The 27,955-nt window shown below is 58.9% G+C and overlaps 1 protein-coding gene across 1 annotated transcript; it reads right to left on the bottom strand.

Annotated features, from left to right (window-relative positions):
- Positions 1 to 3,542: 3,542 nt before the first annotated feature.
- HPS4 (HPS4 biogenesis of lysosomal organelles complex 3 subunit 2) lies at positions 3,543 to 27,175 on the bottom strand (the record flags this gene model as incomplete). Its single annotated transcript, XM_080717795.1, is given in 18 exon segments — positions 3,543 to 3,714; positions 4,770 to 4,878; positions 5,133 to 5,265; positions 9,544 to 9,707; positions 9,756 to 10,334; positions 10,447 to 10,508; positions 10,566 to 10,668; positions 10,671 to 10,695; positions 10,953 to 11,083; positions 11,170 to 11,313; positions 13,168 to 13,187; positions 13,365 to 13,532; positions 15,029 to 15,123; positions 16,590 to 16,706; positions 17,471 to 17,578; positions 23,000 to 23,143; positions 25,042 to 25,132; positions 27,135 to 27,175. Coding segments are annotated over 18 exon segments (2,406 nt in total).
- Between the last annotated feature and the right edge of the window lie 780 nt (positions 27,176 to 27,955).

Raw genomic sequence — 27,955 nt, 5'->3', positions numbered from 1 at the left:
CAGCCACGCCCAAAAGGGAGGAAGCAGAGACCCCAATAGCCATCATGCCTCGTGGAAGAGAAAGGCGGGCAAGCTCATAATTGTCGGTTGTCCAGCCCAGTTCTGCAAGGTAGGAAGGTGGGGAGCAGGGGCTCAGCTGCAGCCCCGAGCCCAGCACGCCCAGCCTAGCTCTGGCTGCGGCGCCCAGCACTGCGCCAGCTACCTACAGCCCCCAGAGGCTTCAAACGCGTGCACGACCCACGCTTCCTGTGGGCTAGGACGCGCATGAACGGCGTACGCAGGCCTGGTCGGCTTCTCCTGCAGCTGTGGCAAGACGAGGGCGGCCTCTGATCTCATCTGGAGAATGCCTGGGGCTGGAGGGGCCGCCTCTGAGCGCCTGTGGCTGCCGGCTGTGCCCCAGGGAGGGGACTTAGCCTCCTAATTGAGCAGAGGTTGGGGGCGTTTTAGAAGGACCCCAGTAGATGGGATAACCTTCCTCTGTGCTTAGGTCATGCTCCTCACGTGGTTAAGAATAGTTTGGGGTAAGCTTTAAAGCGAAACACCTGGCTGTCCACAGCGCTGATTTCTTAGAAATGAACGCATTTTGAGCCGGGCGCGGTGGCGCACGCTTGTCATCCCAGCATTTGGGAGGCTGAGACTGGAGGATCACAGTTCACAGACAGCCTCACCTACTTAGTGAGGCTCTTTGCACCTTAGTGAGACCCTGTTTCAAAATACAGAATAAAAAAAAAAGGGTAAAGGATGTAGCTTGGAGGTCAAATGCCCCTGGGTTCCATCCCCAGACCCGCAAAAAAAAAAAGAAAGAAAAGAAAAGAAAAAAGAAATGAACACACTTTGTAATCAGTGTGTGTGCGCGTGCACATATGCGTGTGTATTACTCGGGACCGAACCCTGGGCATTCTACCTCCAAACTACACCCTCAGCCCTACTTTATTTTTTGTTTTCAGAGTCTCGCTAAGTTGCTGAGGCTGGCCTCACACCTGTGGCTCAGCCTCCCAAGTCCTGGGATTTAGGCATGTGCCACCGTGCCTCTCTCCAAAACGTTTTTAAGCTCAGAGCAGCCCTGCGAAATTAGCCAGAGAGGCTTCTGAAAGTGAAGATCAGATGTGAGGGTGCCCTGACGCCCAGGGGACGGCAAAGGGGCAGCCAAGAGATGTTCTTGTGCAATGCGGGTTCCTCGAACACGGGCCTTGGCTGAGCCGCCCGCAGGCAGATGCCCGTGCCCCGGCCCCCAAATCCCGCCCGCGGCTCGACACGTAGCCGCTGGTCCTTTCACCACGTCCAAGGCTGGGGCCTGGGAAGCTCCAGGGCATCGGTCAGCTACAGGGAAGGTGTGGCTGCTTAGCAACGCCCCAGGACAGACGGCAGGAAGGGGCTGTGCGGCGCCGTGGGCAGTGCCCCAGAGAGGCGGGCACAGAGCTTTGCGGTGCTTTCTTGGAGCCCTGGTAGGATGGCAGGCAATACCCACCTGCCCTAGCTTGAGGCAGGGCAAACGCATCATGGGAGAACCCGGGAGAGGAAACAGGCCTGGCGTGCTGGGGCGGCGGCTGCAGCTCGTCACCCCGCAGACAGGCCGTGTTCTCAAGAGCGCGGCTCCTCGCCCAATGCTGCGAACGCGGGAAAACTGTGTCCACAGAGGAAAGATGGCGGGCGGGCTCTGTATCTGCAGGCTCTGCGTCCCTGGCTTCAGCCAACCACAGGCCCAAAGTATCTAAACCCACACCCTGCCCTTGTTGTTCCTCTAGATACAGGGACACGGCTCCTTCCGGGGCACGCACAGTGCAGCAGATACCGTAAGGAATGCAGAGACACCCGGGAGCCGTGCTGGGCTGAGTGGACACCGTGTAAAGGGCGTCCGTGCTCCTGCCCGGACCTGGGAACTCACCCCATGGTACTGAGGGCTGTGCGTGCGTACACACCTCTGTGTGTGACGGTCTCTCTCACACACACAATCACACCACACCTTAACCCTGACCTGAACAGGGTCACTAAAAACGTCACTATCCAATTAAATTCTGCTGTTTTTTGGCTGTTTTATTTCAGTCTTTGGAAAGTTGTTTCAAGACCATGAAGTTACAAATATCACATTTTTCTCTTTCTTTTTTATGGTACCAGGGATTGAACCCAGGGGCCTTCTACCTCTGAGCTACATCTCCAGCCCTTATTTTTTACTTTGAAACAAAATCTCAGAGAGTTGCACAGGTGGCCTGGAATCCTCCTGTCTCAGCCTCTACAAACAGCACCAATTTCTGAAGGCACTTTCTAAACAGTTTGTAAAGGTAATTGTTTTGTTTTGTTTTGTTTTGTTTTTTGGTGGTATTGGGGGTGGAACCCAGGGGCTTTCTACCTCTGGGCTACACTCCCAGACCTGTTTTAAATACTTGATTTGGAAACAGGGTCTTACTGAGTTGCTGAGAGCCTCACTAAGTAGCTGAGGCTGGCTTTGAACCCATGTGAGCCTCCTGTCTCAGCCTCCCAAGCGCGGGGATTACAAGCGTGCGCCACCACGCCCGGCTTGTAAAGGCACTTCTGGTACTTAAACAAACGTTGACACTTTGATAACTGCTTCAGGCCTGTCATCTGCATCCTTTTATCCTAAGGTCCTTGGTCATTCGTAGCAGACCAGCAGGAGCACTGCGGACAGAGTCCTGCTGTGCCTGTGACCCGCTGGGCGCCCCTGCCAGGGGCAGTGCTCATTCAAAAGCGGTTGTAGAGCTGGCTCCCGCTGCAGGGTCCCAAGGACGGGCTTCACACTCTGAAGACGGTTCACGGTGGGTGGCTTCCTGGCACCATGGACTTCCCTGCCGTCAGCACCCTGACCCCAGGACTGTGGTGGGAACAGGCCCAACTCCTCACCACGTGGTGGCTAGGGGCTGTCAGATCTGGAAGAAAATGTCGGTCTAAGCCTCTGCGGCACCGGCCCGGGCTGAGCAGCAGGTCACCTGAGCCTCCTGCCCTACGTGAAGGGGAGCCCGCCAAGACGGACTTCTGCAGGGGGGAGCCCTGCCGAGGCCACAGCTCCCACCAGCGCACTGCGGGCCTCCTCACTCACCAGGGGAGCAACAGAAACGCCAGCCCACACTGCCAAAAGGGGCTGTTCCCAGAAATGTAACACCAAGGGACCTCTTTCCACCATGCAGGCAGAGCTGGCAGGGCGTGGTGGGCACACCTGTGATCCCAGTAGGTGGCAGGCTGAGGCAGGAGGATCGCGGGTTCAAAGCCAGCCTCAGCCACTTAGAAGGACCTTCGGCAACCTAATGAGGCCCTGTTTGAAAATTTGAAAGTTTGTAAAAAAAGGGCTGGAGTGTAGCTCAGACTTAAAATGTCCCTGGGTCAAACTCCAGTACCACGAAAACAGGCAGGCAGGGCTGCCTGGGCCGCGTCTCCCAGTGGGCCGCGGGCACGGCTCCCGGGGCCGCGGGTCTGTGGCGGCCGCGGGCAGGGCTCTGGGGCCGCGGGTCTGTGTCGGCCGCGGGCAGGGCTCTGGGGCCGCGGGTCTGTGGCGGCCGCGGGCAGGGCTCTGGGGCCGCACCTTGCACAGCTCAGAGCAGGTTCACGCCGTGTTTCAGCAGCTTCTGCCTGGCTTTGCCTGCGAGGCTGAAGGCGCCATCCTGCGGGTTGGGGAAGCCGGAGCCGTGGGCCACTGGCACTAGCTGCTGGAAGTAGGTCTCCTGGGCAGGGCTGCTGCAGGCGTACACAGCCATTGAAGCGTTCCTGGTGAGGAAGAGGACCACTGTCTGGGGTGGCGGTGCACCGCACCCTCACGCCACAGTGAGGCCCGTCTGCAGCCTGCAGCCAGGCAGCACCATGCGGATGTACAGCGGCCGTAGCCAGGGCTGTCCCACACGTCTCTGCAGCCCTGTGCCCTCTGCCCCTCTGGATTCCCCCCCCCCACACACACACACACACACACAGGGCTGGGCCACAGGAAGGGCCCGTCCTGCCTCTTGGGGGTGCGGCGCAGTGCCGGCCAGCATCTGAGGAAGGGTCCATCCCACTCCCTGAGACAGAGGGCAGTTGGAGAGGGCTCGGTGACAGGTGTGAGGGCAGCAGCGGGCCCGGAGAGAGCCAGGTGGACACGGCAGAGGGGCACCCCTGTGGCCACCTCCACAGTCCGCCTCCCCACTGGGCCTGTTTCCCCAAACCTAGCAATGTGGGGTCGAGTCAGGGCCCCGCAGGCCCCGTGCTCGGGGCTCCCTCCCATGACAGGAGGGCAGGAAGCCCTTGTCCTCTAGGCAGGCTCTCCACAGGCCTGGGGGCTCAGCGGGCGGGCTCGCCACAAGCGCAGAAGGTGGGGGCGTCTGGGGGGGTCAGTACACCCTCCTGCCCTCTGACAGGGGTTGGGGAGGCTGCGCAGGGGGGGTCAGGAGACCCTCCAGCAGGGGTTGGGGAGGCTGTGCTGCGGGGAGTCAGGTCGGGCAGGGGCCGGTCAGTAGACCCTCGGGCCCAGGAGGAAGAGCAGGAGCCAGTGAGAGCGCGCGCAGACACCAGAAGCCAGCCATGGCTGGGCCAGCGCAGCAGACCGAGGACTGCGGCTCTTCCTGGGTGTGTGACCACGCTGGAAGAAAGCGTCTTGCTCCATGGGTTTTATCACTACAGCGGGGAGGCTGCAGGCTCAGGACACGCCGACAGGGGCTGGCCGTCCTCACTGCCGTGCTGTGTCCAAGCAGGGAGGGCCCGAGCGGCCTGGCATGGCTGGCTACCCAAGGAGTGATGGCAACGGCGCCACGGGCAGAGGGAGGCTCTTGAGTGGCCAGGGATGGACTCACCTGACGGTCACCTCGTACAGCGAGGGCAGCCGGGCAAAGTCAGAATGCATCAGGCTGATGGCCTGGAGGAAGCGGCGGTCCTGCGGGGTGGTGGCGGCTGGCAGGTTCGCTTCCAGAAGGGGACAAAGGTGGTGAGTAGCAGACCCTCCTCCCACCTCCCTGAGCCCAGGCTGGACACGGGATGGAGGCGGCTCAAGGCCATGGGTGGGGTGTGAGGCGCCAGCTGCCACCCTCACAACTCTGGGGTGTCTGAACACCTGGGGCTTCTCTCAGGACAACGCAGACGCACCAAGACACGTGATCAAAGTGTTTCCACGAGTCTGACGCTTGGTGGCCGCCCACCGCCCGGAGTGCGCCACTTACCCGTGAGCACGCTCTGAACGCGGTCGTAATGCGTGAAGTTGTAGGTGCTGCTTGCAGGGCCAGGCTCGGCTCTGGGCAGCGTCTCCTTCAGGTGGACCTCCAGCCCATTCAGGGCCGCCAGGCCGCTGTGGTACTGCAGGGCACAGGGAAGAAAGAGGTCAGGGCAGGAGGACTGGCCTTGGCGGGCCCTCCAGGGCCTCTGCTTGACCAAGCTGGGCGCGGTGGTGCACGCCTGTAATTCCAGTGCTCGGGAGGCAGAGACAGGAGGATGGCAGGTTGGAGGCAGCCTCAGTGAGTTAGCAAGGCCCTGGGCATTAGTGACCCTACTTCAAAGTAAGAAATAAAATCAGGCTGGGAGTGCAGCTCAGAGGTAGCATGCCCCTGGGCTTCATCCTCAGGCCCCCGCGCACACGCCAAGGTCTATCTAGTGGAGGTCTGATTTAGAAGGGGCCCTGACCACTGTTTTTAAAGAAGTATTTTCATTATTATGTGCTCATGTTTTTAAACTAAGGACTATATTATTTAAAAAAAAAAACAGAAAAACTGATGAGCAGAAAAGTAAATATAAAAAGAAAAAAAAAGGAAGCAAATTGCCCACGATCCCAACAGTCTCTGCACCATGGCCCCTGACCAGGCCAGGCTGGAGAAGTCCTCCCCACCGCCGTGACGGCATGACTTAGCTGGGCATCGGCATTAAGACGGTGCTGACCCCAGACGGACCAAGGAATGGGTGAAATGGTCAGAGGAAGAGTTCGCATAAGAAGACCATCAGGTGAGGCCCCGGCCCCTGGGTTCTTAAAACCCCAGGAGACAGTGTGTAAATACAGTTGAAAAACCCCAACTATATCCCTGAGTCTAATTCTTAATAGAAATGCGATCGACCGCTGAATCGTCCTGGCTGCTGGACTTGTAGCCCACCGCAGCAGCAGGGGCTCCTTTCCGGTCCTTGGACACTCTAGGAATTCACGCCCAAGGGCTGTGTGGCACTCTGACCGCACCGGTCACGTCCTGATGGGCTCCCGGGGAAGGACACGGACGCGGCCTGCTCCAGCCTGAGATGCCTGTGCTCGTCTCTTGGCCAGCAGCGCAGGACCACACGACTGCAGATGGGCCGCGTGAACGGCCGTGGGCGGCCCTTCCAGCTCTCAAGTGCCCTGTGGAGCCAGGGCAGTGTCCCAGTCACAGAGCAAGCAGCGGCCAGCCTCAGCGCACAGAGCTGGCCTGTGGACAGTTTTTCTGTAACTATCAGCGACTCTGGAGGTGCGCTCCGGGTTCGGTTTTCCTACCCAAACATCGTGGAAACCCCGTTTCCGGCCCACCCGCTTGAGCAGAAGGCTGTGTCATGCGTGCCTGTATCCCACGCCCCACACAGTCGGCTCTCCAGCGGTGTCCAGGGGACACCCAGACCTGCGGGTGGAGCCGAGGCTTGGAGGGGTGCAGTTACCAGGCGGTCTCCTGCTGGGATGTGTGGGACACCCTCGCCCACACCGAGTGTACCTGATGGTAGTGTGCCTCCTGCTGGAGGGGCGTGTGCAGGAGCCCGGGAGCCCATGCACGGGCGGCACAGCACTCGTGTGGGCCAAAGCACAGCTTCAAAGCCGGGCGTGGTGTGCGCCTGTGATCCCGGTGCCTGGGAGGCAGGGACGGGAGGATCACAGGCTCAAGGCCAGCCTCATCATCTTAGCAAGACTCAAGTAAGTAGAGAGATCCTGTTCCAACTAAACAAAAATGAAGCAGGGCCTAGAGTGTAACTTGGAGGTAGAACGCCCCGGTTCATTAAGGATGCAGCTGCCGCCGCCGCCGGGCATGGGGGCGCACGCCCGCACCCCCAGTGCTTGGGAGCTGAGCCAGGAGGATCGCAGGGTCAAGAGCAGCCTCAGCAAGTAGTGACACTTATCAACCTAGTGAGACCGTTTCAAAAAGAAAAATAACAGGGCTGCGGGTATAATCAGAGGTAGATACTTCTGGGTTACATCCCTAGGACAACAAAAACAAAAACCACAGCCTTGCCAAAAGTTCCTGGACTTGGGGAATGTGCTACCGGCCAGACCCCCTACCTCGAGCAGGTGCCCACAGGAAGGGCCAGTGGGAAGACATCGAGGCCCGCTGAAACCTGGCTCCCCACAAGCAAAACCTCCATGGCTCCACTCAAGATAAAGCCACTTAGCCACACACAGCTAATCACATGATGTATGTCAGATGACGTGTGGTTTGTCTTTACTGAAAACCAAGTGCGCACGCGCGCGCGCGAGCACACACACACACACACACACACACACACACACACACACACACACACACACACACACCAATGGTCGGCAAACTGCCCTGTGCCTCCTGCCCCTGAGATCTACACAGCTGGGGAAGCCAGAGGACCTGACCTGAGCAGCTCTGAAGAACTACAAGCGTGTGCTTTCTGGTTCTGGGCGTCAGAGGCCCAACAGCCCCTGGACACAGTGCGGGGCCCTCTGCCACCCCTGCACCCGGGCAGGCCCGGCCCTGGCTGGAGCGCTCTCCACCCAGGCTCACGTGGCACAGACAGCTGACCCTAGAGGCGCCAGGCTCCATGAGCAAGGACCTGGTCCTGGTCGCTGCACTGAAGGTCAGCGGGGTTCTCCCAGCCTGAGCAGGAAGCTGCAGCAGCGGAGGCTCCGCGCTGCCCCCTGCTGGCGGCTGGTGGCCTTCTCTGTGGGGCCCGCCCAACCCCAAGTTCTGGGAGCCTCCACTGCTTCCCCACCACCACACACGCCCAGAGAGGCTGGAGTTCAGGCACCAAAAGCCAAGCTGGCAAGATGGCACGGGGTACCTCAGTGCCCGAGACATAGGCAAGGAGCCTGACAAGGGCCGGGCGTGCCGTGTCCTGGCGGCCCATCGCGGGCACAGCAGTGGGGCTGCAGGGAAACAGACCACGCCTTCTCCAAGCAGGCCAGGGATGGGGGGCAAAGGCCCCCCAGTGGCAAATCTGACTTGGTGTCAGATTAGCAAACCCACCCTCAAACCAACAGGCCACCAAAGTGAGTCGGCCCTCCCTCGTTTTAGAAAAGACTAGCTTTCCTTCTTCATGAAATTACAGTTTCCTGGGGCCTGGTCAGCATCAAACGCTCCTTCAGATGCAGGCTCAGGGAGGCTGTTGTCATGGCAACATGGGTGGGCCTTGAGGAACCAAGACACTTGGCCTGTACACAGTAAGTCGCCAGGGCAGGGCGTTTGCTACCCTCCTCCTGCCATCAGAGCGAGGCACGAGGGGCGGTCCGTGAGGGCGGGGGCGCAGGGGCCCTCTGGGCCGCCTTGGTGAGGTCTACCCCCAGGTGAGCTGGGGCTGTGCTGCCCACCTCCCAGGCTCCCCCAGGCTGGGCTCAAACACCAGCTGTCCAGCAGCACTCGGCAGACGCAGCACTTAATGCAGAACGCATCTCCTTGCAGAGTGGCCTGCGCTATTTTTCGGGGGTGGGTGGGGGGAGAAGGTAAAAAGAGGAACTATATCCATTCAACTGCAACCCAAGCCCAGGCCTTCCAAATAGTGCTAAGGCTGGGCACTGTGCAGATGGGCTGTGGAGACCAGGGCACAGGGACGAGGTGCGGAGAAGCGTACTGTGGCCCTGCGCCGCCACAGGAAGGAGGCGGGGACTCGCTTCAGCTGTGGGGACAGCGAGGACACGGGGAGCCACAGCCTGGTGCTCAGGTCCAGGAAGGGAGACGGGTAAGGCAGGGAGGGCCGCTCAGCAGCCACCTTCTCTGCGCCCACTGCCAAGGTGACCCGCTGCTCATCTATGCAGGGCCTGTGGCCCTTATGCTAATAAGAGCGGCTTAGAATAATACAGACTTTAGAATAAAAAAGCGAGGCAAAGCCCAGGACAGCACGTGCCCTGCAGCGGTTCCAACCTGCGGTTCCTCCTACCACTCTCCCTGATGACTAGCGAGGCTGTTGCTATAGCAACTGAATCCGCTCAGCCGGCCCTGAGGTCAGCCTGCTCCGCGCTCTGTGCGGGGAAGGAGCTGGCAGCGTCCGAGGACCCTCCGGAGCTGGCCAGGACTCCACTTCCCAGGCCTTCTGGGAGAGCGTCGGGGCACTGGGCACAATCTGGGATAGGAGAGACGCAGGGTTTCTGGAGCGTTCTCACTGTGCAGATTGCAGCTGACAGGGAACCCGGGGCTGTCCAGCCATGGCAGGGAGTGAGGGGCAGAGCCGGCGGCATGGAGGCAGTGGACCCGAGCTCTGCCGCGCCGCCCCACGCCACCCAGGCAAGAGCTTGCGAGCAAGGCCGCATGGCCCCCACGAGGAGCCAGGGCCAGCCTGCACATGGCTCACCCGCCCCGGGAGGGCCCACGGGTGGGCACCGCCGGCCGGCTCTGGGCCAAGGCTAGCTGGCTCCCCACACTTCTAGGTGGCGAGGGGGCCAGGGACACTCACCACCTCCTGGATGGCTGTGCTGTCCCCCAGCAGCGGCTCCTCGGCCAGCAAGGACAGCACCAGCCCCTTTACGCTGTGCGTGTAGAGGCTCATCTGCACGAGCCTCCCGTGGGGGTCTCCGGGGGCCGACGTGGAGGGCCCGCCGCCTTCAGAGTCCGCAGAGTCTGAACCACACCCCAGACCAGGAGCCTGTTGGTCCCTGGGGGGCCCACCTGCGCCACGTGGCCCCTGTAGCCTGCCGGTCCTCCTCTGGAGAGGGCTTGCTGCAGGAGCGCAGGCTGAGTGTCCAGGGCCAGGGGGGCCTGCAGGCTGTTCTAGCGCCCCGTTCTGGGCAGGGGGGAGGCGGCTGCCAATGGTCAGGTCTGTGGGTGGCGTGAGTCCCACTCTGCAGGCACTGCTGGTGGACTCCCCTCGGGAGGAGGCAAGGAGCCCGGAGGCTGCACCCGCTTCCGGAGCTTCTGGCGCGTGGGCAGCAGGCACGGCCAGCTCCCGCTCCTGCTCGCAGCCAGGCAGACATCCATTTTCCCCCTTGCTGTGTGGCCACGCCGTGCTGCGGGGCGCAGGCTGCAGGCAGGTGTCCAGGGTCCAGGCCGAGGGCACCACATGCCCGGGGGCACTAGCCTTCGGGGAAGACGGGCTCTGTCGCCTAGTCGGGGGCTCGGCTGAGCTGTCCTGGTGTCCAGCTGCAGATGCGGGGGGGCTGGTAAGCAAGGCAGATGTGAGGAGGGTCAGGCAGGCGGCCGCGGGGAGGATGAAGGGCGGGCCCTGAGACACCGTCCTGCTCACGGGCGCTGGAGGCATGGAGCTAAGCGCACCCAGGCCAGCACAGCGCACAGAGGCAACGCCCGGCCCCTGGCACCCGGAGCCCTGCCTGCGCGAGGGGGCCCAGCGAGCCCCACCCACAGCGAGGCCAGTCACGCTGCCCTGCACCCTCGCGTTCAGCGCCCCGCGTCCCAGAGGCTGCCCTGCACGAGCGCAGGGAGCAGGTGAGGGGGTGGGAAGCCCCCAGTTCCCTGCCCCACCTGGTCACGGGCTCTGCGGGGAACTCCCGGAGACTCAGGGCTTCCTCTTCGGTCAGGAAGACAGGGGTGATCAGGACACCCGGGGGGTGCGCCCCTCCTGCAATTGCAAAGCGACATGGGTGGGCTCTCCCTGGGCAAGAAGGGCAGAAGGGCAGAATGCTCGGGGTGCCGCACCCAGACACGTGTCGGCGCCGCCCAGGAAGGCCCTGCACAGCCACAGGAGGCTGCGGAATGCTGCCCGCTCCCCGAGACCAGCAAGGAAAGGGCCGGCCAGTCAGCACTGCTCCCAGCCCCGGAGCCAGGCACACCCAGCGGGAGGAAGGGCAGCGGCTCTTAGTTTGGAAGGACACGAGGGAGAACAGTGCTTCCAACTGACGCTGGGCCGACCTGGCTTTCAAATGGAGCCAGCCCTTGTGGGCGCCCGGCGCCCTGCAGCCTTCCCGCAGTCGCCCTGGCATCGCCCACCATGGCCTGGGGAGCGTGGGGGCGCAGCTTCACGGTGCGGAGCTGCGCAGGCACTCGTGAGCCGGGGACCAGCGGGTCCCGTGTGGCCCGCCCGGCCAGCGGCATGCAAAGTGCCATCCTCAAAGTGCCGGCCACTCACCCGTCTCCTGTGGCGTGTCCCCTGCTGCAGTTCGCCCCTGAGAACAAACAAGCAGGCACCCAGGTTGGCACGGGCACCGCAGCTCCTCTAGACCCGCTACCAAGGAGTCGCCGCGCAGCCTGAGCTCGTCCCCGCACACGCCAGCTGCCAGAGGGAGCAGGGGCTCCGGGCGCACGCTCCGCCCGGAGGCAAGAACTGGCGGGCGCCCGACAGCACCCGCCTGGCTCACAGCCCGCTGCAAGCCCCGGCTTGCTCGGTCTCCCGCGCAGGGATACCCAGGATTCTCTTCTACACCTCTGAGAACCTGTGTTCTAGAACACAGCCATGTCTGCCCCAGTCCCATAAAGACCATTCTGAGAAATACATGGGAGCGCCGAGGCCTCACTGCAGAGGCCCGCTCCACACACGGCGCCGGGCCACACCTCTCGCGTGTTCTGGTTCACGGTCAGGGATTCTCCAGGGAGAAGGCACGCCTTCATCTCGATAAGGGGGCTCCAAACCGAGCAAACAAAGGGATGCGACCCTGCTCTTCTGCAGAATGGCTCGCTCTCTCTTCCAGCAATTTAAAAAATTCATAGACACGCTGTGATCCCAGTCCTTGGGAGGCTGAGATAGGAGGATCGCAGGCTTGAGGCCAGCCTCAGCAACTTCGTGAGGCCCTCAGCAACTTAAGAGAGACCCTGTTTAAAAATAAAAAAGGGTTGGGGGTGCAGCTCGGAGGCAGAATTAGGGGTTCAATTCCTAATACCAAAAAATTAAAAAGTGTGCTTTGGGTTCCTAAGCCACACACAAGCTTGCTCTAGCAAGAGTGCTTAAGGAAAACCGCACATACGCTCATCTTCAAGCCAATGGCACTGTTCAGATCGGAGCACTATCTCCTTTAAATCGGTGGATTTTTAATATTTTTGAGACATTCTACAAAATTTGGGGTTTTTTCTACTTAAAAACAGTAATGTGCAATGCCTGTCTCTCACACATCTTGGGCCGTTTTTGAGGGTGGGCTAAGATCTTAGGAAGTTTAAAACACTTTGTGTAGATGAGCCATTTCCTGGCCTTAGGCCAGTGGTTAGCGCGTACTCTCTGTAAAGGGCAAGATGATGCCCGTTTTCGGCTTTCTGAAACCCGTGGCCCTGGCGCTGCTGCTGGAGAGCTTAGCAACACTTCCCCGGAGGGGCTGGCCCGTGGGGACGAGCGCAGAGCCCACCTGCTTCTCACTCCTCTAGGCCATGCTGGGATCGAGTTCTGAATCCAAGTCTTTTTCGGCAGTCTTTCCTTAGCCCTAAGCACAGACCTCGAGGAGGAGGAGACGACCTCGAAGCTGTTTGCCAGGGAGGTCAAGTGTGCTGCGGGCCCCGTGGTAGCTGAGGAGCCTGGACGAGGGCCACCGCATTTTAAATGCCAGCCAGCCCGGTGTGATGAGACATGGCTATAATCTCAGTATGTGGGGCTGAGACAAGAGGATCCCAGCTCCTCAGCCAGCCTCAGAAACTTAGATCCTGTTTCAAACTTGAAAATAAAATAGGAGCCGGGCGTGGTGGCGCACGCTTGTCATCCCAGCATTCGAGAGGCTGAGACCGGAGGATCGCGGTTCGCGGACAGCCTCAGCTACTTAGGCCCTCTGCAACTCAGTGAGACCCTGTTTCAAACTAAAGAATAAAAAATGGGGCAGGGGGTGTAGCTCGGAGGTTGAATGCCACTGGGTTCCATCTTCAGACTCACAAAATAAATAAATAAATTAATTAATTAATAAAAATTAAAAAAAATAGGGCTGGGGGGGGTACCTCAGTGATAGAACACCTGAGTTCCATCCTCAGTACCACAAAAAATAAAAAAGTAAAAAGAGCCTGCTGGTTCGCTAAGGCTAGCAGAGCCCAGAGATACTCTGGAAGCCGTGCTTTCACACCCCATAACACACAGCTAGAAAGGCCTAGAGTGACCTGCCAGATGGCAGCAGCAGCCACCGGTGAGGCCCAGCGTGCGCGGGCCGGTCCTCGTTACCATCTGCGCCCTTTGCTTCACTGAAAACACAGCAAATGAACACCAAACACAAGGACGCGAGGGGCAGCTGTTTTCCAAGGGTGTTCCTGAAGACCTAACATCTCTGACATCGGGCGTGGTGGTAGAAGTGGAATCCCTGCCCGCGGCCCGGCACGAGGGAGGAAGCTTGTCCTTCCGGCCTCGCGGCGCCTGCGCACTTGAGGAAGCCAGCCGCGCAGACAGAAGGGTCCTGCCGAGACCCGGGCTGGCCCGCCGGGCTCGCCACGCGCTCGGGGTGGGCGGGCTCCCGTACCTGGGCCTGAGGAGCGGTCTGGTGAAGCAGCACCTTGGCGGTGAGGGAGGGCGGCAGCTGGGTGCTCACGATCCTGGTGGACACAGAACAAGACCACACTCATCAGAAGAGCCCACCGCCCCGCACTGCTGAGGGTCGAGGGACATGCGTGGCGGGAGGTTCACCGCTCTCACGGAGGGCACCCCGGCAGCAGTAAACGCCTAAAGCCTTTGACCAGGCTTGTATCAAGGAGTGCACATCACCAGGCGCGGTGGCACGCACCTGTGACGCCAGGGCTTGGAGGGTCGCAGGTTCCAGGACAGCCTCAGCTGCTTAGTGAGACTCTCCGGAGCCCTGTGAGACTCTGCTTCAAAACTAAAGAGCCGGGGTGAAGCTTACAGACAGAATGCCTCTGGATTCAACCCCTAGTACCACACAAAACACGTATGCGTAAGGAAATTCACGACAGATGGATGTTCACAAAGTAATCTGTATCCTAGACGCCCATGAAATATATGTCATCAAATAAATAAGCCACAGCATAGCCAGAATATACCCCCCCCACACACACACACGTGCAACCTTTACAATCCCAATTCTAGAAAGCAGATATTAAAACCCAAACGAGTGTTTACAAAGCTACAGAAAGAGCGAGGGAGGCCGCCCCCATGGGGACGGGAGAGGGCGGGGAGGGCCAGGCTTTCCCTGTGTTCTTGGTCTTTCTCTGTTGGTAAATGGCAATTTTTTATGAGAAGGTATTCCTGTGCTAGTGATTAAGAATACATGGGAAAAGCATTAAGAAAAACCCCACTATCTTCAACAGCTCCGTCCTGGCGAGCCTGGGAGCCCCAGAACTGTCCCAGGAGAACTCGGGAGGGGGAGGCGCCCCAGGACACGATCGGTCCTCCACATCTGTTGATTTTATTCTACACAAAGGCTCTCTGCTTCCCAGAAGTGGAGGCGAGCAGCTTGCCCAGGTCACGGGCTGGGAGGAAGAGAAGCCGAGCTCAGGGCTGCCGAGGCCCGTGAGTGTTCCCAGCGCTGGAGTACGCCTGTCTACAGACACCTGCTCGGCGGGAGCTGGGCCCTGCCCCACTGGCTGCAAAAGCAAACCCTCCAGGAAGAGAGGCCGCCCGAGGAGCGAGGAGTGTGGAGAGGCTCTCAAGTGCTTGGGCAGAGCGAGAGGCCCTCCAGCTCCATGAAGAGGTATACGCACTCTCAGGGGCCAGCCAGGAGGTAGCCGACTAGGAGGAGCCAGAGAAGGTCGCTACGAGCTCACGGAGGCCAGCAGGGCAGGGAGCCGAGGCCTGTGCTCAGGGCTGGCCGACGCAGGGCCCTGTGCTGGCGTTCTACCAGCCACTGCTCTGGCAGCATGCCCCACTGAGAGACAGTCTCTTCCATAGTCCCAACTCTTTCTAATCACGAGTTCCAATTCTCAGACAGGTTCAGAGACAAGCCCAAACTACGTGACGTTTGCAAAACAGCCCACGGGACCGGCCTGAGACAGGGCTCCCCACCTCCAACCCAGAGGCCCTGGACGGCCACCTCCGCAGCAGGAGGGGACGGCGGGCAGGCTGCAGAGCTACTCACAGGCCTTTATAGAGGATGCAGCCAGCTAGGACATGCGGTGCGCGCTGGCAGGTCTGCAGGATGAGGGCTGCCTTCAGCAACAACAGGGGCTCCACCTGCGGGAACGTGCAGAGGGGAGGGGAGAGGCCGTCAGAGCAGACGAGCAGGTGCCCCATGAGTTTCTGTCATACCGAGGGCCCACTTGTGCTCTTGGCACCGGGTCTGGCCTGAGCCCAGTGGCCGAGTGGGCATGGCTCGTGGCTAAGGGGCAAAGTGAGCCACCCGACCATCGGTGCTGGGACCAGTGGCAGCAGAGAACAGCCTCCAAACACAGGTTGCGAGCCGGGGCAAGCCCACCCACCTCTGCAGCGCAGACCCCAGGGAGCGTGCGGGCGTGGCTGACTTCTGACCAGGTCTCATTACCAACTCTGCAGCGTAGACCGCTAGCATCCTGGCCTTTTTCTCAGCCTCACCACATTCCCTGTAAGAAGTCAAGTGCCCAGACCTTCCTGACTACGAGGGGAGTGCACACACTGGTCGGGCGGTCCAGCCGTAGCCCGCCGCCTCCCATCCCACCTGCCGCTCAGCGCTGGCCCTCAGGGTACCAGGGGGGTGGAGCCGCGCCCCGAGCAGGGGCCTCCTTGCTCTTCATGCCCTGGAGACTGTGCGTCCTGGCTGGCAGCCTGCAAGGCTCAGGCCAACCTGACGAGGCCTCCAGACAGGAGTGGGGCGAACCCTCCCCCAAGACTGGTGGAGCTGTGCCCCTGAAGGCTGGCTCCCCGCGCCACCGCCTGCGGGGATCTTTTTTTCTTTTTGGTGCTAGGGATTGAACCCGCAGCTGTTCTACCTCTCAACTATACCCCCAGCCCTATTTTAGTTTTCTAGTTTGAAGGTCTAAGTGGCAAAAGGCCTCACTAAATTGCTGAGGCTGGCCAGGAACCTAGATAGGAAAGGTCCTTCCTATCTCAGCCCTAAAGCACTTAGATTACAGGCGTGCGCCACCACGCCCAGCCCAGCCGGAGTTTAAACTCCGGTGCGGGGCATTGTAGACATGGCGAGTGAACCACTGACATCAGTAAGGAGAGAGACGAGAGCTTCAGAGCCCCAGGTTCAACGCTGCTGAGGCCGGGGCACAACAGCAATTCTTTTTCTTTTTTTTTTTCTTGTGGTGCTGGGGATGGAACCCAGGGTCGTTCTAGTCCAATCCCCCTTAGCCCTATTTAATTTTTTTTATTTTGAAACAGAGTCTTGCTAAATTGTGGCAGTCCTAAGTTGCCGAGGCTGGCCTCGAACCTGCGCTTTTCCTGTCTCAGCCTCACAAGTACTGGGATGACGGGGGTGCGCCTCCACGCCCGGCTGCACAACGGTGTTTGTCCTGAGTCTCCCCGGTGTCAGCTCAGGTGCAGACAGGGACCACGACACTGTTTGCAGGATGAGGGCGGGAGCCCCGAGCCGCCGGCCGAGCGCGCCCGGCCTTCCCGCGCTCCCGCCACTGCTCCCCGTACAGGTGGTTGAAGACGCACTTCAGAACGCGGCCAGAGCTCTGCTCTGACGCGTGGGGTAAGGAGGGTGTGGACGTTACTTTAGTTTGGTCCAAGTTCCAGAGGGAATTGAAGATCTTATGCAGGTCGCTGCTGTTCCGCAGAATCTGGAGGATGAAGGCGTCCCACTGGGAGCTCAGGGCCTCCCGGGACCGGCTCTGGAAGAGAAACCGCGCGAGGTGCTGCTGGACGCGTGCAGGGCCAGGCCTCTGGCGAGGATCGCCCTGCCCTGAGGGTTGCTCCACACAGAAAAGGGGCCTTTTTGTTTGTGTGATCTAGGGGTGCTGGCGATCTACCCAGGGGCCTTCTACCTCTGAGTTACAGCCCAGCCCTAGTTTATTTTGAAACAGGGTCTCGCTCTCATTACTATTCGCTGGCCTCAAACCTGCGATCCTCCTGCCTCAGCCTCACAAGCACTGGGATTACAGAGCGTGCCACCACACCTGGCAAGCATCTGTTTTGAGCCCCCTCATGCAGAAACCTGCCTCATCGCAGACCCAGGGCAGCCGCGGGGAGGGCAGTGGGGCCGCGATGGGGGCATGCTCTTTGCTCTTTTCTTCTCCTCCCCCCTCTTATTCTTGGCATTGGGGATTGAACCCAGAGGCATTCTACCTCCAAGCTATACCCCAAGCCCAATTTTACTTATTTGGAAACAGTCTCACTAGGTTGCTGAGCGCCTTGCTAAGTTGCCGAGCCTGGCTTTGAACCTGCGATCCTCCTGTCTCTGCCTCCCAAGCTTTGGGATTACAATGTGCACCATCATGGTGGCTCTGTGCCTGCTCCTTATCCATCCCAGGGAGGGGGGACGGGACACACACGGGGGACCAGGCGCTGCGCTCGGCTGACGGCGGCAGAGCTGAGCTTGTGCTGGGCCTGCCACTGGCCTTGCTCCGGGCCACGTGACTCAAGGCCACGGTCATACCTCATAGGCCAGGGACGCAGGCCCGTTGTAAAAGTGGAAGAATCCAATCAGCTGGTCCAGAAAGCGCTTGCAGCTGACATCCGGGAGCTCCACAGCACAGCCCAGGACCTGCGGAGGGAAGCGAGCGCTCGCCTTGCGTGTCTCAGGCCCCCCGAGGCCTGCCGTCCAGGGCTCTCCGCCACCCACCACCGGCCCCCGCCATCGGCCTTCAACAGCCCAGCCCACACCGCCACCGTGGCCCGGCGGGGCTCTTCGGAGAGTGAGTCCTGCTCACGCTGCCCGGCCCAAACGCCCTTCCTTCCTTTCCCTTCACCCAGGATTTACACACGCCCGCCTGCAGGTGCCCGCTCAAGTCTGAGCACCTCAGACTTGACGCTGTTCTGTCTGTCACGGCCCAGGCTGCCATCCTTCCTGACCCGGTACTGTGAGACTGCTGTTTGGACACTGGAAGACTGGATGTTGAGTCCAGGTTTTGTTACAAACACTGGACAGACTCAAATTGTCCCCTGAATGGCCATCTGTGTCTCCACTGGAGGAAGTCCTTCAAAGGGCTGGCGGAGGGCACTGGGCGCTGACATGGACTTGCTGAGCTGGAGAGGGACTGGACAGATGTCCGGCAAGCCTGCGAACAGTTCATCCTCGACCAAAGAATCCTACCGCTATGAATCTGTCCTTAGGGAATTGCCCGAAACGTAAGCAAATCAACAAGCCAGGCACGGTGGCACACGCCTGTCATATCCCAGCGCTTGTGAAGCTGAGACAGGAGGATCGCAGGTTCAAAGCCAGCCTCAGCAACTTAGCGAGGCTCTCAGCAACCTGGTGAGACTATTCTACATAGGCAACGAAGTTGGGCTGGGTGTGTAGCTTGGAGATAAAATGCCTCTGTGTTCAATCCCTGATACCAGAAATGAAAAGTAAACAAGAGGTCCCTCTGAATGTGAGTGCCGTAGGCCGGGGTTTTGTTCAGTGGTGGGATTCCAGAGCTCACGCCCCGTTTGGCACTCGGGAAGGGCTGACTTCTTCCCTGGCTGATGCCTCGACTGAACACAGTGCCAACCACGAGGCCACCAGCTTTGCGTCTCTTCTCTCCTTTTTAGGCACCGGGGATGGAACCCATGGGCATTCTACCTCTGAAGTTTACCCTGAGACTCATTTTATTTCGAAACAGGTGCTTGCTACGTTGATGAGGCTGGCCTTGAACCTACAATTGCCTGTCTCAGCCTCCCGAGTCCTGGAATTACAGGCCTAAGCCACCATGCCCACCTCAGAGCCTTATCTTAATTGCCCCAAACTGGCAATGTTTCCACCTGTGAAAAGATATATGTAATTAATAAAATACTGTTTAATAATAAAAAGCAATAAACACCGAGAGATGTAACAGCCTAGACCTACAAACGTGAATCGGCATGAGACTCAGCACAGGGGAACGCACCAGAGGCATCATGCCACTCCCGTGGTGCTCCAGAACAGGCCAGCTCATCCTCGGGGGGCAGTGGGGCTGGGATCGGAAGGGACAGAATTGGCCCCAGAGGGCCGGGGCGCACAGGCGCTTTCGGGGTAGTGATCACACTATACTGACAGGGGTCTGCGTGGCAGGTGGGTCACTGGCCAGATGTGTCAGATTGTACACTCAGCATCTGTATGCCTCATCATATGTAAAGTTCAACTCGAAAGAAAGAACCACAGGTAAGCATTAAAATTTAGCTAGTGAGCCAGGCCCAGCCTGGGGCACTAACCTGTCTGTAATCCCAGTACTCGGGAGTCTGAGACGGGAGGCTCACAGGTTCGAGGCCAGCATCAGAAACGTAGCAAGGCTCTTGGCAACTCTGTGAGACCCTGTTTCCAAATAAAATATAAAAGAGGACTGGGGGTGTGGCTGAGGAGTAGAAACACCAAGAACTGCAAAAAAAAAAAAAAGCTGTAGCTAATGACATGCACAGTCAAGTATCTGGGGTAGGGAAATATATAATGCAGGCAGCTTCCTCTGAAAAGCATTAGAAAATCTGGATTGATGAGAGGGTAAACGGCTGGAGACAGCTCTGTGACAAGGATGGAAAAGGACGCCAATTGTGACAGATGTGTATGAATATCTGCTACAAAATCCTTGCAGTGCTGAGTACATTAGAAAGTTTTCATAAAACGTTGCCAACAATCCCTCCAAGGGGACATCCCCGCTCTGCCCCAGTGTCCCTGTCCGCTCTGCCCCAGTGTCCCTGCCCGCTCTGCCCCAGTGTCCCTGCCCGCTCTGACCCAGTGTCCCTGCCCACTCTGCCCCAGTGTCCCTGCCCGCTCTGCCCCAGTGTCCCTGCCCGCTCTGACCCAGTGTCCCTGCCCGCTCTGACCCAGTGTCCCTGCCCGCTCTGACCCAGTGTCCCTGCCCGCTCTGCTCCAGTGTCCCTGCCCGCTCTGACCCAGTGTCCCTGCCCGCTCTGCTCCAGTGTCCCTGCCCGCTCTGACCCAGTGTCCCTGCCCGCTCTGCCCCAGTGTCCCTGCCCGCTCTGCCCCAGTGTCCCTGCCCGCTCTGACCCAGTGTCCCTGCCCGCTCTGCTCCAGTGTCCCTGCCCGCTCTGCTCCAGTGTCCCTGCCCGCTCTGACCCAGTGTCCCTGCCCGCTCTGACCCAGTGTCCCTGCCCGCTCTGACCCAGTGTCCCTGCCCGCTCTGCTCCAGTGTCCCTGCCCGCTCTGACCCAGTGTCCCTGCCCGCTCTGCTCCAGTGTCCCTGCCCGCTCTGACCCAGTGTCCCTGCCCGCTCTGCCCCAGTGTCCCTGCCCGCTCTGCTCCAGTGTCCCTGCCCGCTCTGCTCCAGTGTCCCTGCCCGCTCTGACCCAGTGTCCCTGCCTGCTCTGACCCAGTGTCCCTGCCTGCTCTGACCCAGTGTCCCTGCCCGCTCTGCTCCAGTGTCCCTGCCCGCTCTGCTCCAGTGTCCCTGCCCGCTCTGACCCAGTGTCCCTGCCCGCTCTGCTCCAGTGTCCCTGCCCGCTCTGACCCAGTGTCCCTGCCCGCTCTGCCCCAGTGTCCCTGCCCGCTCTGACCCAGTGTCCCTGCCCGCTCTGACCCAGTGTCCCTGCCCGCTCTGCTCCAGTGTCCCTGCCCGCTCTGCTCCAGTGTCCCTGCCCGCTCTGCTCCAGTGTCCCTGCCCGCTCTGACCCAGTGTCCCTGCCCGCTCTGACCCAGTGTCCCTGCCCGCTCTGCTCCAGTGTCCCTGCCCGCTCTGACCCAGTGTCCCTGCCCGCTCTGCCCCAGTGTCCCTGCCCGCTCTGACCCAGTGTCCCTGCCCGCTCTGACCCAGTGTCCCTGCCCGCTCTGCCCCAGTGTCCCTGCCCGCTCTGCTCCAGTGTCCCTGCCCGCTCTGCTCCAGTGTCCCTGCCCGCTCTGCTCCAGTGTCCCTGCCCGCTCTGACCCAGTGTCCCTGCCCGCTCTGACCCAGTGTCCCTGCCCGCTCTGACCCAGTGTCCCTGCCCGCTCTGCTCCAGTGTCCCTGCCCGCTCTGACCCAGTGTCCCTGCCCGCTCTGCTCCAGTGTCCCTGCCCGCTCTGCTCCAGTGTCCCTGCCCGCTCTGCTCCAGTGTCCCTGCCCGCTCTGCTCCAGTGCCCCTGCCCGCTCTGCCCGTTTCCCTGCCCGCTCTGCCCCAGTGTCCCTGCCCGCTCTGCTCCAGTGTCCCTGCCCGCTCTGACCCAGTGTCCCTGCCCGCTCTGCTCCAGTGTCCCTGCCCGCTCTGCTCCAGTGTCCCTGCCCGCTCTGCTCCAGTGCCCCTGCCCGCTCTGCCCGTTTCCCTGCCCGCTCTGCCCCAGTGTCCCTGCCCGCTCTGCCCCAGTGTCCCTGCCCGCTCTGACCCAGTGTCCCTGCCCGCTCTGCTCCAGTGTCCCTGCCCGCTCTGCTCCAGTGTCCCTGCCCGCTCTGCTCCAGTGTCCCTGCCCACTCTGCCCATTTCCCTGCCCACTCTGCTCCAGTGTCCCTGCCCACTCTGCTCCAGTGTCCCTGCCCACTCTGCTCCAGTGTCCCTGCCCGCTCTGCTCCAGTGTCCCTGCCCTTGCTCCAGTGTCCCTGCCCGCTCTGCTCCAGTGTCCCTGCCCTTGCTCCAGTGTCCCTGCCCGCTCTGCTCCAGTGTCCCTGCCCGCTCTGCTCCAGTGTCCCTGCCCGCTCTGCTCCAGTGTCCCTGCCCGCTCTGACCCAGTGTCCCTGCCCGCTCTGCTCCAGTGTCCCTGCCCTTGCTCCAGTGTCCCTGCCCGCTCTGCTCCAGTGTCCCTGCCCGCTCTGCTCCAGTGTCCCTGCCCGCTCTGCTCCAGTGTCCCTGCCGGCTCTGCTCCAGTGTCCCTGCCCGCGCCTTGGTGAGCGCAGGCGTGGGGGGAGCACGTTCGGCAGGCTGGGCTGCTGGCCGGCCCAGAAAGAAGAGTTCGCCTGTATTCACTGCTAACGCATTCTTTGAAACCCAACACGTGCGTGCACCATGTCCTGGGGTTTCTAGGCCCCTCTAAGTGCAGACACAGACAGAAAACACAGGGAGGGAAAGACAGGCAAAAACTCAATTTGCAATACAAGGCAAATAGTTCCCCCAAATAGTTTTCTGGGGAGTGGGGTACCAAGAGTGAAACCCGGGGCATTCTACCACTGAGCTATACCCCAGCCCTTTTTTATTTTGAAACAGGGTCCTGCTAGGTTGCTGAGAGCCTTGCTAAGTTTCTGAGGATGGTCTCAAGTCTGTGATCCTCCTCTTCCAGCCTCCTAAGTACTGGGATTTTTAGGTGTGTGCCACCGCCGCACCTGGGTGTTGGCTAAAGTCTTTCAGAGACAAGGAGAAGCCAGCCATGTACAATTCGGGACGTGTCAGGTGTTGTGAAGAGGGGTTAGAGGTGCAGCTCAGTGGTGGAGTGTGTGAACTGAGCATGCCCGAGGCCCTGGGACAGGTCCCAAGCACCAAAACAAAACACAAACACAAACAAACAAAACACTTTTGGGGAGCTACCGTGTGTGTGTGTGGGGGGGGTACTGGGGACTGAATCCAGGAGCATTCTACCTCTGAGTTACACTCCCAGCCCTATTTTTGTTTTTGTTTTGCAGGTCTGGGGATGGAACCCAGGGGCACTCGACCTCTGAGCTACACCCCCTGCCCCATTTTTTATTCTTTTATTTTGAAACAGGGTCTCAATGAGTTGCAGAGGGCCACACTAAGTAGCTGAGGCTATCCGCGAACCGCGATCCTCCAGTCTCAGCCTCCCGAAGGCTGGGATGACAAGCGTGTGCCACCACGCCCGGCCTCCCAGCCCTATTTTACTTTTCATTTTGAAACAAGGGCTCGCTAAGTTGCCGAGGCTGTCCTTGAACCTGTCTCACCCTCCCAAGTCCTAGGATTAAGGCATGTGCCACCTTGCCCGCTCAGAGCACTCAGTGCCAACGTGCACCTGTGGCTGTCACAGGAAGCGCGGGTGGGGACGGAACACAGCACAGGGCGACAGGGAAGCTCATCTGGGGTCGAGAGCACAGGCGACACCTTTCTAAACCTGGGCTCCGGCTCTGCCCCCTTAGACTTACCCAAAGGTGATCGCCGTCAACCTTGATGGCAAACTTGAGCTTGCGCAGACGAACCAGGGTGGGAGGAGAGCCCGAAAGGTCAGAGACACAGCGGACGGCTCCCGCGATCTGCCCGCAAAGCAGCTCCTGATGGTCCAGCAGGGTCTGCGGGGAGCGGGGGGCACGGAGGGCTGAAATTCATTGCTCCTAAGTTGCCCTTAGGGCGAGCTAAAGCCTGCAGCCAAGTCTAGTTTGCCTATGGCCTGCGAGCCAGGAATGGTATGTATGTATTTATTATTTTGTGGTGCTGGGGAGGGAACCTGGGGGGCATTCTACCTCCAAGCTACACCCTCAGCCCAATTTTTTATTCTTTATTTTGAAACAGGGTCTCGCTAAGTTGCTGAGGGCCTCACTAAGCAGCTGAGGCTGGCCGCAAACGCGCGATCCTCCTGTCTCAGCCTCCCAAGAGCTGGGATTACAAGCGAGCGCCACCACACCCGGCTCTGGCTCTTATATATTTTAGGAGTTATAAAACAACACAGAATACATAAAGAGCCCTCGGGTGCTTCACGATGCCTGAAGCGCCCACTGGCCCCTATGTGGAGCGTGCCAGCCCGTCAGGGTGGTTGAGTTGTGAGAACCACACAGTGGGCACGTGGGGGCTCCGAGCTGTATGCATACCTGCGGTTACAGGCGCTGGGGCACTCACATGGGCCTCCCGCTCCTACTCAAATCCCCTGCTTAGAGGGCCCAGCGGCCTGGATTAATCCCGCCATCCCAGTGGGAGTGCAATCACATGAGCAGACACACAGAATCTCCTCATCAGTCTGAGCGTAACTGGGGCGTGGGGCGGCCAGACGCTCTGCGATGCCACAGGAATGTGCACGCCACCGCCCGAGGAATTCCTGCCTGGAACACCACACTCCAGCCTCGTGCGGCTCCAGGCTTACACTGCGTCCGAGGGAACGCAGAGGCTAGGGGATGGGAAGCGACAGCACAGGAGGCCGCCAGCTCCGCCACAGCTCCAGGACACCAAAGACCTGGCTTCCTCACACACCCAGGGGCGGGGAGGGGGGGGTATCAGGAAATGGACCTGAAACACAAGCCAACCAGAGTCTACGCTCTTCTTTGGATCCTGATTAGGGAAGACAGAGGGAGAAAGAAGGACCAACAGACTAAGTGACGCCTAAAGTAGGGGGTGCTGGGGATTGAACCCAGAGGCATTCTACCTCCAAGCTACACCCCAGCCCGATTTTATTTCTTATTTAGAAACAAGATCTCGCTAGGTCGCTGAGATCCCCGTGAGGTTGCCGAGGCTGCATTTGAACCTGTGACCCTCCTTCTCAGCCTCCCAAGTACAGCAGGCACTGGGATTACAAGTGTGTGCCACCATGCCCAGTTGGGAAAAGCTTTTTAAAAATTAGATGGTGCCGGGAGTGGTGGCGCACGCTTGTAATCCCCGCGCTTGGGAGGCAGAGACAGGAGGATCGCGCAGGTTCGAGGCCAGCCGCGCTGGCGTAAGAGACCCTGTTTCAAAAATATAAAATAGGTCTGGGAGTGTAGCCCGGAGGTAGAAGGGCTTCCAGGAACCCCAGTACCACCAAAAATAAAAAATAAATAGAAAATAAATAAAAAATAAAAAATATATTTAAAAACATAAAAATAAAAAATAAATAAAAATTAGTTGGTCAGCTGGGAGTGGTGGCTTACACTTGTATCCCAGCATTTGGGAGGCTGAGACAGGAGGGTCATGGTTCGTGAACAGCCTCAGCTACTTAATGAGGCCCTTTGCAACTCAGTGAGACTCTGTTTCAAAGTAAAGAATAAAAAGTAGGGCTGGGAGCGTCACTCCGAGGTAGAATGCCCCTGGGTTGAATCCCCAATACACCCCCCCCCCCCCGGCAAAATTTACTTGGTCAAAAACTTTAGGGCAGAGAGAGGCAGATAAAAATCGCGATGGGACAGAAGAGTAACGCTGTATGCCGGGCTTAAAGAACACAGTCCTAATCCAAACCCCACGCTTTGAAAAGTCACCGCACAACAGTCAGGCACCTGTGGCTTACCTGAGGAGGGTAAAAATAGCAAATCCCAGCGCTGGTTGGGTCTCCTTCCTCCTTTACCTTGGAGCCATCATAAAGGAAAAAGTAATTCCACCTGCAAGAGAGCAGAACAGAGCCGTGTCCCCCTCCCCCGCCCCGTGACAGCGGCACTTTAAGCCACAGCTTCCTGCTTCCAGCCCGGGGAGGGGGCGCATTACTCAACGCTGGAGCCTTCTGGTGGAACCCAGTGGCTGCGTGTAGATAAACGGACTCCACAAGTTCAGGAGAGGCAAACTAAAAATACACCTCTCGCAGCTGTCAGACCATCTGCCTAGAGACAGGAGCAGCGCGGGAAGGACGGTGGCCCAGGCCGGTGCCTGCAGGATCGGGGAGCCCTGGCTCAGCAGCGCGGGGGCTGGCACGCTGTCTCCACGGCTCTGATACAGGGATCGGGCAGGAGCGCCCGGCCCCATGCCTCCCAACTGCTTCACAGAGCGCTTACAGAGGGCTCGCGGCGCCCATCTGTGGAGCAGACACGCATTCTCAGTGAGGGGAGCGAGCCCGTGACGAGGGGAAGGGGCCTTGAGAACAGAGGAACCACCAACTCCTCTCTGCAGATTAAACGCTACCAGGCTCTACTTTTTATCAAACATCTTCCTAACCAACCCCCTGGCCCCACACCCACAGGAATCTTTCTTCTGGGTTTCCATACCTTTCTTTGCCAGAGACCCTACCTCCGACCTACACCCCCAGCCCTTTTCACTTTGTTTTGAAACAGGACCTCACAAAGGTGCTGAGGTTTTCACTAAGTTGCCAAGGCTGCAATCTTCTGGCTCAGCCTCCCAAGTACAGGGATTACAGGTATGCATCACCACACCCGGCTCCCAGAGTCTCCTCTGCGGTATAATTACAATTATGCAATGCTCATCTGATGGCCTCTTTAAGACCACAAAGCAGGCTCCCCAAAGGTTAAGCCTCAGCTTTATTTTCAAATCTCTAAAAGCACGTTTACCAGCTCACAGCCCACAGGGGGTGTGGCCCCTCGGTCAGCGGAGCGGTTCTTGCGGGACCTGGGCCCTCTCCTGGGCTCCTTCCTCCTCTTCTTTATGACAAGCACCATCTCTGACCCCAGCGTGGTCCACCTCCCCGAGTGCTAGGGCCAGATGCCCAACTGGCTTTGATACAAGTCCAAATCAAAAGAGGAGCAAGAAATGGGTCAAAGCAACTCGGGGACTGATCCACTGCCTTCCCCTTCTCCCAGGTTCTGGGTGAAAGCATCCCTGCTCCCCCAGGGGTGCAGAAGAAAGCGCAGCCGACACTCTCAGCCCTCTAAAGGCCTGTATGGCTCCCGCACACATCACCAGCCACCATAAGTCCAGATAATCCTCGTCTTTCACTTTCCCTCCCTGCTACATTGAAAGGAATTAGGAGAAAGGATGGCTCCTGCAATCCTTCCAGGAGCCAAACTGCCGAACCTCTTCCCGTGATGTGAGTCCAACTGCAGCTGCCTCGGCTCTCCCCAGCCAAGAGGACCATGCCCAGGGCATAAGCAGAGCTCTGCAGGATGTTTCCTACCACCTCCCAGAGCCACTGGGCTCACTCAGACGCTGCAAGAGACGTGCAAGGTGAAACACCTCAGCTCCAACGAAACGGCTTGCACACTCAGGTGGGGGCACTAAGGAAAATGACATTTTAATTTTTTTCTTGATAGACTATAGATAATCTATATTTCAGTCAGCGTCCTCAGGGCTGTGATCCAAAACAACTGACCACATGACTTAGAAGAAGGAGACATGTGCGCTCACAGTTCTGGAGATTTCAGAGGTTCAGTCCACATCAGACTGGGTCTACCGAGCTGATAGCGGCGGGAAGCAGAGAGGGATGGAGCATGGCTCTGTTCTCACATCACAGAGGCCAGAAGCAAAAGAGGGAGCAGGCAAGGGGATTCAAGGACACAAGCACAGTCCCCACTCCAACATGGTTGCCCGGTTTCCATGAGGGTTAGGGGAACATACTAAGTCCAAGCCATTACCATCTGGCTGGGAATTCTCAGTGTACCCTAAAGATCCATCTGGCAGGCTGGCAGAAGCTAGCCCACCGCCGGCCTAGACACTCACCAGGAGGCTGACTTTGTCTCCGTGGAGGTAGAGGTGGCCATTTACTCCCCAGTGCACCTCATCCTCTTCACCTGGGTCTCCTTTTACGGGCTCACTTCTTGCTTCCCAGCTGCATCCCCAGTCCAGTGATTTGGCCGTGGTAGGGTCAGATGTTTTCCCTCAGAACGACCACTTGCTTAGTTCCGACTCAGCGTGAAAGTGCTACTTCCTTCCCCGCAGGCTCTCAGCTCCATGAGCACCTCCACACCTTCTGGAACTCTCGGCAAGGGCACAGTCAAGAAGAAAAAGCGACCCAAAGAGTCAAACCCACAGTCTGGTTCCATGAGCTTCAGCGTGGCTGTCTAGGAGAGCCCCACAGGGCAGACATGTGCAGGATGGAGGCCGGTTCTCGGGGGACTTCTAACAGGTCTAGCGCAAGGCTGACCTACAGGTTCTTTCAAAAGGTCTGAAAGGTCCAGTCCAAACATCAGTACCTTGACTCTGAAATAAACACAAGAAATAGAGCATTAAAAACAAGAGAGTATGTGATGTACGCAGAGTTAGATAAATGCTAAATTTCAAGAAAGCTTTCTAGAAAGGGAAAATTAGGCTTCAAAATACAAAAGGGAGAGTCGCAGACACTTTAAAGTAAGTGCCTTGGTTTCTTCAAGTTATGATGAACCCACCACAGAAGACAGAATTTTAAAATTCGCATCCAAAAGCCTTGAGTGTCAGGACAGCTACAGAAATAAAGTGGCCACCAGAGTAATAATGGAACTCAAATTAAGGAACTGTCCCTTTGCCAGCCTCAAAGCAATCTGAACGTGCACAACTTCAGGGCC

The sequence above is a fragment of the Muscardinus avellanarius genome (assembly GCF_963383645.1).
Source record: "Muscardinus avellanarius genome assembly, chromosome: 21".
Classification (NCBI taxonomy): Eukaryota; Metazoa; Chordata; class Mammalia; order Rodentia; family Gliridae; genus Muscardinus; species Muscardinus avellanarius.
This window is presented reverse-complemented; position numbering and strand designations above follow the sequence as displayed.